Source organism: Takifugu flavidus, chromosome 16, assembly GCF_003711565.1.
Source record: "Takifugu flavidus isolate HTHZ2018 chromosome 16, ASM371156v2, whole genome shotgun sequence".
In the NCBI taxonomy this organism is placed as follows: domain Eukaryota; kingdom Metazoa; phylum Chordata; class Actinopteri; order Tetraodontiformes; family Tetraodontidae; genus Takifugu; species Takifugu flavidus.
This window is the reverse complement of record NC_079535.1, coordinates 12,086,767-12,098,757: the sequence shown is the minus strand read 5'-3', so window position 1 is coordinate 12,098,757 and position 11,991 is coordinate 12,086,767. Positions and strand designations below refer to the sequence as shown.

General features: G+C 52.6%; 1 protein-coding gene across 1 annotated transcript; it reads right to left on the bottom strand.

Annotated features, from left to right (window-relative positions):
* Positions 1-3,713: 3,713 nt before the first annotated feature.
* scfd1 (sec1 family domain containing 1) lies at positions 3,714-11,928 on the bottom strand. Its single transcript, XM_057011510.1, has 25 exons — positions 11,792-11,928; positions 11,079-11,149; positions 10,918-11,006; positions 10,739-10,829; positions 10,505-10,627; positions 10,248-10,335; positions 10,001-10,090; positions 9,733-9,788; positions 9,460-9,545; positions 9,161-9,260; positions 8,418-8,557; positions 8,170-8,260; positions 7,849-7,922; positions 7,581-7,662; positions 7,365-7,461; positions 7,176-7,246; positions 6,301-6,380; positions 6,171-6,224; positions 5,328-5,403; positions 4,839-4,892; positions 4,474-4,526; positions 4,373-4,406; positions 4,227-4,292; positions 4,009-4,077; positions 3,714-3,930 (listed from the first exon to the last, which is right to left on the bottom strand). The coding sequence occupies exons 1-25, from the start codon at positions 11,820-11,822 to the stop codon at positions 3,907-3,909; spliced, it is 1,890 nt and encodes a 629-aa protein (XP_056867490.1). The 5' UTR covers positions 11,823-11,928; the 3' UTR covers positions 3,714-3,906.
* Positions 11,929-11,991: the final 63 nt, after the last annotated feature.

The following is an 11,991-nucleotide window of genomic DNA, read 5'->3' as shown; positions in this document are numbered from 1 at the left end:
CTCTCTCTCTCTCTCTCTCACACACACACACACACACACACACACACCTTATCGTGGTGGTGGGAGGAGCCACCACAGCGGGTCGCCCTGAGACGTTTCAGTGCTTCGTTCAACTTTTTTTAAAACAAACTTTTTTTTTTTGCTTCTGTTTCTTCATCAGGGACAGAAACAAAGATGGCCGCCACTCCAGGTGGATGTTCTGGTGATGTCATCAGGACTGTGGTGCATGCTGGGAGATGAAGCTGTGGCGTGGAACCAACAACCGTTTGCTGGTCGGTGGAGGTTTTACCGACCCATTAATCGATTAAGGGTGGGGGGGGTTGCAAGCAAATACAAATGTATAGAGAGATGGTCACGTGATCCGGGAAGGAAGGGGGGGGGGGGGGCGTCGCCAGTTTGAGTTTTCTTTGGGGGTGTCTGGTTTTGCCGTTATCCCGGGATCAAACCACACAACAGTCTAATCCTTTAATCTGCTACACAAATTCCTGCTGTGATTTGGACAGCAGCCCAACAGAGTCACAGTCCCTCCAACCAGGGGTCCAACCAGGGGTCCAACCAGGGGTCCAACCAGGGGTCCAATCAGGGGTCCAATCAGGAGTCCAACCAGGGGTCCAACCAGGGGTCCAATCAGGAGTCCAACCAGGGGTCCAATCAGGAGTCCAACCAGGGGTCCAACCAGGAGTCCAACCAGGGGTCCAAACAGGAGTCCAACCAGGAGTCCAACCAAAGTTCCAACCAGGGGTCCAACCAGGGGTCCAACCAGGAGTCCAACCAGGAGTCCAACCAGGAGTCCAACCAGGGGGTCCAACCAGGAGTCCAACCAGGGGTCCAACCAGGAGTCCAACCAGAGTTCCAACCAGGGGTCCAACCAGGAGTCCAACCAGGAGTCCAACCAGGAGTCCAACCAGGAGTCCAACCGGGTCCAACCAGGAGTCCAACCAGGGGTCCAACCAGGGGTCCAGCCAGGAGTCCAACCAGGAGTCAACCAGGGGTTCCAACCAGGGGTCCAACCAGGGGTCCAACCAGGAGTCCAACCAGGAGTCCAACCAGGGGTCCAACCAGGAGTCCAACCAGGGGTCCAACCAGGGGTCCAAACAGGAGTCCAACAGGGTTCCAACCAGGGGTCCAACCAGGGGTCCAACCAGGGGTCCAACCAGGAGTCCAACCAGGGGTCCAACCAGGGGTCCAAACAGGAGTCCAACCAGGGTTCCAACCAGGGCTCCAACCAGAGTTCCAACCAGGGTTCTAACCAGGGGTCCAACCAGGCGTCCAACCAGGGGTCCAACCAGGGGTCCAACCAGGGGTCCAACCAGGAGTCCAACCAGGGGTCCAACCAGGGGTCCAACCAGGAGTCCAACCAGGAGTCCAACCAGGGTTCCAACCAGGGGTCCAACCAGGAGTCCAACCAGGGGTCCAACCAGGAGTCCAACCAGGGGTCCAACCAGGAGTCCAACCAGGAGTCCAACCAGGAGTCCAACCAGGGGTCCAACCAGGAGTCCAACCAGGAGTCCAACCAGGAGTAGGGTCTGGGAACCCTCAGACCTTCAGGAGCACCTGTAGGAACAAAACGTTTGGAGCTTCTGTCACGCCGACCAGTAACCACAAGAGAAGGGCTGTCGTCCATCACAGGGCAGGTGGGGACCACCAGAGAGGCTTCCATCACGCTCACCAGGACCTCCACAGCTCCAGGAGGACTCGGTGATGGTGCTCCTCAGAGAGGGACTAACCTGTGTCCAGGTACAGGGGCAGGAACTGGGCTCCCATCGTGCAGCTGGTGGAATGAAGCACAAGTGTCCTGGAGGACCTTATAAAAACGTCCTGGAGCGGAGATAAAGACAACAGACACGGAGGCCGGTTGATCTCCTCGGCCCCTCGACTCTGATCTGACTGATAAAAGTTCCTCTTTCCGAGCACCAGAAACACAAACACTCTCTTCCTGGAGGATGGAGCCGTGGCCAAAGCCAACAGCAGGTTTGCGGCTGATGATATCAGCAGCATCTGCGGGGAGCTGGGACCTGCTCCAGTTTCCAGCCAACGTTTGCAGAGCAAACACAGGTAAGATTCTGAAAGGAGTTCAAAAGCTCCAAAAGGCCCAGAAGCTCCGTAGGTGAGAAATGGGCCGTGTATATTTTCATGCTAATGTCCTCCTGTCATCTATTCCAGGCCTCCAGAATTTAATCCAGAGCAGATGTTTTATCAGACGCTGGAATCAGTCTGAGCTCCCACTGAGCAGCTACATCCTGTCCAGAACCTCCTCCAGGCCAGCAGGGGGCGCTGATGAGTGCAGCAGGACCAGTGGATGAAGTCCCAAAGGTTCCTTAAAACCTCGTGGACGGTAATGTTGGCAGAATTAGCGAGCCACAGCTAACACAATCTCATTTTCATCTTAATTTTATTTTTTTTATTTTAAATTAAAAATCAAAATAAAGTTGATAAAAGTTGTTTAGCAGCAAAGGTGAAATGGACCCTTCTCTACTGGACCAGGAGGGCCTGTAAGACTGCGGTCGCCGTGGCAACGAGCGAGCTTGACGTTTAGGTTCAAATGGGACCACGGCCAGAGGTGACCTGGTGTGTGTGTGTGTGTGTGTGTGTGTGTCAGAGTGAGTCTGTCATCTCATGTTGTGTAAATGTTGTGTTCTCACCGAGCGGTTCGTCCAGGAACCCTGGACCACGTGCCCGACACATCAGAAGAACCAAAGTCACACTCTTGTGATTCATGAAGCAAGAGACCAACAACACGCTCGGCGGTTACCATAGCGACCACCTCTGTGCTTCGGGTTACCTCCTCGAACACAACAACTGGAGCCAGGAAGCTCCGGGGAACGTCGGAGGGACTCAGCCCATCGTCACGTGTTGGGGACACGTCCGATCGGGTTTGTTCCCCCCCAGCAGAGCTCAGATGTTCCCTCACATCTCCGTCACCTTCGTGTTTAATGGTAAACAAGGAGCTAAATGTCACAAGCGTCAAGTTTCCCCGCGCTTAATTGACATAAGAGGCTCCAGAAGGTTTCCAGCTCACACCTCCGGACCTCCGTCCATTCCTGAAGCTCCTTCAGAGGGAGCAGAACTTCTGCCAGAACTCAAGATTCTTCTTCTCCTGGAAGAATTTGTGACGTTTCCCACAAACTTTTTACCTTTGGAAAGAGTCCAAGATTTTTCTCTCAGCGTGAGACCTCACGTTTGTGTCTATGGTTTCCACACACACACACACACACACACACACACAGACACACACAGACACACACACACACACACAGACACACACACACACACACTTAAACCCAGCTCAGTGTCGGGACTCAACTGTTATTTTGACTTCATGACGGCGGCTGAAATAATGAGGAGGGGGAAAAAAGAGGAAAATGGAGAAACCGAAACGCACGAAAGAGCCAAAAGTGTCTGTCAACACTTGCAGAACTTTATTAGCCGCGAGCGAATCCTGAAATAATCCAACTGAAACATTCTGGGAGAAAATGGGGGAAGCAAAATATGAAGAGCAGATTAAAATACCAGAATGACATAATCCTCGAATTTGGTGTTGGGATCAGAACAAAATGAGAGAGAGAGACCTCAGTTGTTCCCCAGCTCAGGGAGGTAAAAACAAGCATGGGGGGGGGGGTACAGCAGCCCGCCACCAGGGGGCACCAACAGAGCTCCCGTCGGCTTTTATTCATCAACCCTGACTTGACTGTAACAGACGAGGCGGCGACAGATGCAAAGACCAGATGTTACTTTATTAGTGGAGGAAATTACAACGACAATCAAGACGGAACGTGAAGAAGTTTACCGAGTGTAAAAAACTGAGGAGGGAGGGGGGGGGGATTGAGAGAGAGAGGGAGAGAGAGGAGAGAGGGAGAGAGAGAGAGAGAGAGAGAGAGAGAGAGCGCTCGTTGTTCCGGTGTCCCGTCACTTCTGGCCCAGCTGGGACAGCTGAGGACGACAGGACGAACACAGGCCTTAGTGGAAGTACTGCGTCAACAGACAAGAACCTCCCCAGGTGAGACTCACCTGTCTAATAAACTGAGCAGCACTGAAGAGTTCACTGCAGCCGTAGATCACCTTCTTCCCCTGTTTGACCTGACACACACACACACCACACACACCACACACACACACACACACACACACACACACACACACACACGCACACACACACACACGCACACACACGCACGGTCAGAACCAGCTGTAGCAGCAGGACTGGAGCCGCAGCAGTCCCACAGTACCTTGGTGTAGTCCACCAGGTTCTGGTACTCGATGTAGTTTCCTCCTCCAACAACAAAGACGATGGCCTGAAACACACAAGACACCCGGCTGAACTCGAGTTCTCCCCACGGAGACGAGTCAGACAGCAGAACCGGCACGGACTCACCTCCTGAAACGGGTTCTTGTTCCGGGGGATGGAGCTGCGGACGAGAGTCACAGGGTGAGTTTAGCCATCAAACATGGAACATTGATCGGCTTCGGTCGTACCTCTCACTTCCCCTCAGCAGCTTTGGGTCAAAGTATCGATATTCGTCCGTCTCCTGCAGAGGAAAACAGTGGATCAATGCACATCCTGCAGAACCGACCGATCGTTTCCAGCTTTGAGTCGTCCTGCTGTTGATTTCTGATGGTTCTGATGAGCAGAGGCTTGTCAGAGCGACATTAGCTTAGCATCGGCCTGAACGATGGCGTGGAACGGTCAGCAGCTGAGAACTGATCAACATTTGTTGTTGGTTATTTAACAGGATGGAGCAGCAGGAAGTGACACCATGGAGAAGACCGATCAGAACCGGAGCAGAACCTTCTCGCTGCCTATGTGACAGAAATATGAGAGGATTTCTGATCAGACTCACGGGGTTCGACTTCATGTCCATCAGGCTGTCCAGGATCCGAGTGACTGGAAGGTTCTGAAAGAGCAGAAATGATGAGAAATGTATATATTTGAGGTGACTTGGAGTGGACTTAGAAGATTCTGGAGGTCTAAAATGCTGCTGAAGAAGAGCTGCTGGTGTGTTTCCTTCACGTCTCGCATTTCCTTTGTTTACTCTAAACGTTCCTCCAGGCCCGGTTTGATTTGACGGGTTTGACTCTGCTCAGCTGCTGGAATGTTCAGGTTTGCTTTTCTTGGAGTCTCTCCTCCTCAGACTTTGGAGGAGGACACATAAATATCAGGTGTGACAGCTCCATGGAGCGTCCACACGTGGGAGGATGAGGTGGGTCTGATTATATATATATATATATCAGCTTCTACAGCCACGCCCCCACTTCCTGTTTACACAGGAAACAGATCTGCAAGTCACAGGGCCCCTCCTCCCCTGCTCACACTCCTTAGTGAGACTCACGTGTTGTTTCAGCACCAGGTTCTTCACTCCCTCCATCACAAACTGGGAACCAGTGTTCATCACCCTGGAAAAGAGCCTGGGGGGAGGAGAGAGAGAGGGGGGGGAGGGGTGAGGAGAGGGAGAGAGAGGGGAGGAGAGAGAGAGGGAGAGAGAGGAGAGAGAGAGGGGGAGGAGAGAGAGAAGGGGGAGGAGAGAGAGGGAGAGAGATGGGGAGGGAGGGGTGAGGAGGAGAGGGAGAGAGAGGAGGAAAAAGGGGGGAGAGAGGTGGGGGAGAGGGAGAGAGAGAAGGGGGAGGAGAGAGAGAGGGAGAGAGATGGGGAGGGAGGGGTGAGGAGAGGGAGAGAGAGAGGAGGAAAAAGGGGGGGAGAGAGGTGGGGGAGAGGGAGAGAGAGAGAGAAGGGGGAGGAGAGAGAGGGAGAGAGAGGGGGAGGGGAGGGGTGAGGAGAGGGAGAGAGGGGAGAGGTAGAGAGGGGAGAGGTGGGGGAGAGGGAGAGAGAGAAGGGGGAGGAGAGAGAGGAGAGAGAAGGGGGGGAGGGTGAGGAGAGGGGAAAAGAGAGAGAAGAGGAAAAAAAGGGGGGGAGAGAGAGAGAGAAGGGGGAGGGAGGGACAGGAAAGAAGCAGAGAGGAGAGGGGCAGAGGTAGAAATAGAGAGAGGGAGGACAAGGTTAGGCTGGTAGTTTCCTCCGTGTGAGGGAGGCAAACTGATCCGAGAGCAGCTGCTGGTGCTCAGAGGTGATGGACGACCGGCTGGAGACGCTCGTGTCTCCACCAACACGTCCAACAGCGTCTCCGCTGGACGCCAGGACGCAGGCGTCCACGCAGCGGCCCGTTCTGCCCACCTACCCCATCGGCTTCACTCCGCTGGTGCCGTAGTTGGCGGCCATCTTGGTGAACGTTCTGAAAAGGGAAAGAAACAAACCTGCTATGAGGGTCTGAACGCAGAGCCGCCCAGAACCACCAGGGGGAGACTCACTTCCACTGCTTGATGTAGTTGAGAGGTGAAAGGTCACAGCCCGCGTCCAACAGAACCTTCTTGTACTGCTCCAGGTCCGACTGAAACGGACAGAAAAAGACCTCAACCTTCATGCTTCGCCGGTGCTTGGTGAAGCCACGCCCCCTCTGGCCTGTCCCGCAGCAGGAGCTTTACCTCCCGCTCGCTTCTGAACTGCAATAACTCGGCCACGCGTCCTCCTGGAGGACCGAACGTCTCCGGTCCACAGACCGAACGTCTCCGGTTCTACGTCTACCTCGGTCTGAACCGCCTCCTTTGTTTGACCACCTTCTGGACCACCTGAACAATTTCCTGTTGCTGGATTTCCACTTTTCAGGATGGGCTGCAGACCCGGACGGATCAGAACAACCGCAGCCTGACGCTGATGGTGGAACCACGTCAGCGCACGGGTCTGTTTCCACGGGGGCTGATTCTGGACCCGCACGATGTCCCAGGTTCAAGAACGTCCTGGCTGGGTCTCGTCGGAAATGTTGTCAGTTCTCTGATGTCCATCTTCTCAAGACGAATAAATAAGAAAAGCTGCATGAGGTCCAGACACGGAGGCACATCCAACATGAGGACAGACTCGGGAACATTCCCAAACCCAACCGAGGAGCGGTTTGGAAACCTCTCGCCGTTATTAATATGAACCAAAACAAGATCTTCAACGGGGGAAAACCCGCAAATGTTGACCAAAAAAGGGTTTTGGTTCATTTTAGTACTGAGGGACGGCGTCATAATTCAGTGAGAGGGTCAGGACCTGAGAAAACACTGAGAGCACGAGGATGTTCCTCAGGCGCGTGTGTGTGTGTGTGTGTGTGTGTGTGTGTGTGTGTGTGTGTGTGTGTGTGTGTTACCTCAGATGGAGCCTGCTGAGAGGTGATGTAGTAGATGAGGAAGAGTCTCATTTTGTCTTCTGCAGTTCCAGCTGAACACAAACGCAGCACGAGTCAACGTCTTCTGGACCACACTGTGCATGTGTGTGTGTGTGGTGTGTGTGGTGTGTGCGTGTGTGTGTGTGCGTGTGTGTGTGTGTGTGTGTGTACCGTCCGGGTCGCTGATGACGTCCAGCAGCGATTTATCTAAAGTCGACTTGCTCATCAGTTTTTCTTCATATTCAAAATAAACGTCCAGTTTCCGACTCTGAGGACAGAAACCACACGAGCAGCCTGAGCAGCCTCGACCGCGTCCACCCCGAAACAACCCTCCGCTGCGCGGTTACCATGGAAACAGACACAGGAACGTGCCTGCGAGCGCCGTACCTTGATGTGGTCGAGCACGGCCGTGGCCACGTTGGTGTGAAGATCGATCAGTCTCTTCTTCTCCAGCAGCTCAGGCAGCGAACTACAGCACAGGTGAGCGACAGGTGAGCGACAGGTGAGCGACAGGTGAGAGACAGGTGAGACAGGTGAGCGACAGGTGAGCGACAGGTGAGCGACAGGTGAGCGACAGGTGAGCGACAGGTGAGGACAGGTGAGCGACAGCGTTCAGATTTCTGATGGCGTCATTGTGTGAGGGCGAATTTCCTACCTGACTGCAGACGTGAGCTTGGCTGTGTTGTCTGACAACATGCTGATGGCTCCTTCATCCTCCCCCTCCAAACCCTACACACACACACACACACACACACACACACACACACACACCACACACACACCACACACACACACAACACACACACACACACACACACACACACACACACACACAGAAACGAATCTAAAGGCCAGAAGGTCTCAGCAGAACTAAATCCGAGGTTCCAGGTGTGTTTGTGGATCAGATGCTGGTTATCAGCTCCCAACGGTCACCGTGACCTTTAACCTCTGGCCCCCGACGCTGTCTGTGTCTCACCATGATGCTCTTCAGCCGCTTGACCTCGTCCTCCTGGGCTCTGTAGGTGTCCAGCTCCTCCTGGACCGACTCGGCCACCTCAGGAAACGGGCTGTGGGGAAAGCAGCACGGTGCAGAGAGGACGGTCAGCGTTTGTCCCCGACATCGAGCGTCAGTCCTGAGCGCCGTCATCACGCCGCATCGATGCTTCACGGCCACGTGGAGCTCGGGGCGGAACGAACGTGCGAGGTCACGGCTGCACGACTGACCTGCCTTTGTGTTTCTGCCAGAATCTGTCAGCGGCCGTCAGGTCATAGGTCTTCTTGTTCTTCTTCTTGGGTCTGGCGCCGGCCGGAGATGGCTCCGCCCCCGCGCCCTCCTCTATCACCACCCTGTTGAGCTGGAAGTCCTGTGGAACAGAACACGTCACTGAGCTGCTCCACCTGCTGCCAGGCGACCTGTGACTGGTCAGCAGCTGTTTAGAACAGCTGGAAGGCTTCAGACTCCATTAAAGCCCAAAGTTTCAACCTTTCAGAGCCCTGAAGGTGAAGAAAAGCTCAGACCTGCTGGCAACTGTGTGTGTGTGTGGTGTGTGTGTGTGTGTGTGTGTGTGCGCGCGCGTGTGTGTGTGTGTGTGTGAGAGAAAGAGAGTGTGAGAGATGTTGTATAACACATCTCTGTAGCTGTACATTCCAGAGCTGCCAGTACAGTATTAACCTCAGCACCTCAGAAGCTGTCAGTTGCCTGGCTCTGTGTGTGTGTGTGTGTGTGTGTGTGTGTGGTGTGTGTGTGTGTGTGTGTGTGTGTGTGTGTGTGTGTGTGTTGGAATGAAGGCTGCTGTCCACCAAAGACAGAAAACTTTGTTTATGAACTCAAGTGATGACCTGTATATAAATATTCTTTTTCCTCACCTTTGATTCCAAAGAAATAAAAAAAGTAGGATTTAAACGGTTTAACCCGTTTTTTTTTTTGGTTCAGTTTCATTTTCACGCCCCTTTTGCCGCCAGCTCACCAGAACGTCGTGGATCAGCGCCTGATAGGTCCAGGTGTGGTGGAGGGGCGTGGCCATGTCGATGTTTCGATCCACCAGGACGAACAGAGGCCGCTGAAAACTGCGCAGGAGGAAACGGACGATCAGACGCTGAGGAAAGTGGAACTATCAGCGGTCTGATGACCCGACAGAATCGCCCTGGTCCTGGCGGTCCAGGAGGCGTCACCTCTGGGGTCAGCAGGAACCGTCAGGTGTGTTCCGATTCTAACTGTTTTAGCTGCTTTTCTAAAGAAGTGAAGGGTAATTGGTGGCGTTCTGACCTGAACTGCCCGGACGCCATGTTGTCTCCAGTGAACAGGCTGTTTCTGGCGTCCCGCAGGTTCTCCCGCAGCTTCTTGTCCAACTTCTGCAAGAGGAACCAACAGCTAAATCCTCCACTTCCCCACAAACATGCTGCTATTGGACCTGAACCACCGTGGAACTAAAACTGACAGACGTTCATTATGTTGAGGAACTTTGTGGCCCTGAACTGACAACTGGCAGAAAATAAAAGATGCACCCTTTTAAAATAAAAGATGCGCCCATTAACTCACCACAGCGACCATCTCGGCTGCGTTTCCACGGGGACAGCGGATGATTGGCACCGCACCTGATCAACAACAACAAAGAAATAACCTCACATCAGACATCAACACAAACCGTTCTGACTTCAGCTTTACAACGGAACACCGCCACCTAGTGGACACGCGGGGAAGCGCAAGGAGAAACCGGAAGTTGTTTCTATTAATGACGAAAAGCCCAACGACGGTCCGATTTCCTGTGTTCCTGAAGACACGACAGGTTTATTCAACTCAAACTCACCCAGAGTGACAAAGAAACAGAACAGACTGTCCACAATGGTGTCCATGATGGCCTCCATGTCCGTGTCCTGTAGGTCTGCTCTGTTGATGGCTGCAAGGAGACGCGGGTGAGACACAGCCTGGAGTTCGTATCATTTATCCCCCCGATACGTCTGATCGGCACATGACTCTTGGAAAGCATTCCTTAAAAATTCCCTCCTGCAGTGTCCATATATGAGGACGACCCACAATGCTTTGTGTTTCGTTACCTTGATACGATATGAGATGCTTGTTTTGATGGCAGAGGACAAACATGTCATCTTCGAGAGTGATAAAGTTTAGGTACTGATCATACACCTGAGGAGACACACACACACACACACACACACACACACCACACACACACACACACACGGTCAGTCCAGTCTGACAATAATAACCACATAACTGTCGGTCGTGAGCCATCATTAGCAGCGCGTTTCTCACGGCCAACAGTTGGTAAAGAGTTCAGTGTAACCATGGTAACCTTGGTGACTTGAGCGACGGCATTAGCAGCTAATGCAGCACTGGCGATGTCTTCGAGTTTACTCCTACTGATGGCAGAGATGAAGTTCAAGTAGTAGGACTCGTACAGTTGATTCCTCAGATCCTACACACACAATAGAAGAGGAATATAACTTAAAACACTCCTGAGTTTCATTGAAGTGTCCTAAAACACTGCGTTCATGTGTGTGTGTGTGTGTTGTGTGTGTGTGTGTACCTGGCAAATCCTCTCAATGTTTGCTTCTGTCGGCATGACAAAGTAGACTGCTGGAACATCTGGGATTGGATCTCTGTCTGAATGAAGCAGACTAAAACACACACAAATCAATATATTCCATGTCACGCAAGTTGTGTTGTACACAGGTGTGTGTGTGTGTGTGTGTGTGTGTGTCTCACAGGTGGAGTGTGATGCCCATGTCCCTCAGCTCTTTGACAGACAGCAGAGGGGAGATGATGTCCTGTCCAAACCAGTCGTAGACCAACACCTGAGGACGGACACACACACGAGGCTCAGAATAGTACAGGAGTGTGTCCTGAGGGGATCTGAGCAGAATTACCTTCCATACTGGCTCCACTGCTGTGTTCTTCAGAGGAGGAGCGTTAAAGTTGAGCATTCGCTTCAAGGCGACTGCAGAAAACGGTTTTACCACGTTATTACAACACCCTAGATATGGATGCTGCAGGAGTTAATCCCTAATCTCTTTCAAATCACCGAATACCTTTGTGCTTTAGCTCCAGAAGACATTTGACCACGTCATATACAACAGATTCCATTTTATAGGGAAAAATAACCAACTGGCTGCTGACGTTTGACGCCAGTCAGTGAAGCTTAATGAAGAGTTAATTCAGTCCCTCTTGGACCTCCTGTGATTTGTGCAAGGTTCTACATTTCTGTCAAATTTTATGAACTGTAACTTATTTCCAAACAATTAGCAATTAGCTAAAAACCAGCCAGAGGCGGCTCTGATAGCTAGCCCCATCGATGCTATGTTAGATCACCTGTACGCTTACAGAGACGTTACGATTTACGTCTGTCTGCCACAATTGCGCGGTTTGAAATGCAAGTTTCTGGAATGAAAGCGAAACATCGCTCCTTAGTTTAAGCAGCTGCTAGTTTGGGGGAAAACAGCGGCTGGTGAGCTGGTCAGAGACGATAACAGTCCTTGGTTATTCCACTACCTCAGCCCGACGCTCGCTACAAAGCGTCGCGATACGTTGACTTCACGCTGAAAATAACAACTAACGAAGGCGAAAAACCCCTCGGACAAACCTGTCTGTCGCTCCCGGACGGACGCCGCCATGTTGGATGTTGTTGCTGGTGACGGAGGCTCTGATGACGTGGCAGCCCGGTGCTCCACAGATCGGAAAAGCGCGAGAGGTCTCACTCTGCTGAAGTTCGCAGAAACCAAGACACGCTCCCAGTCTTAATGATCATTCATCAATTCCTATCTCCCAAACCCCGCCCCCTCC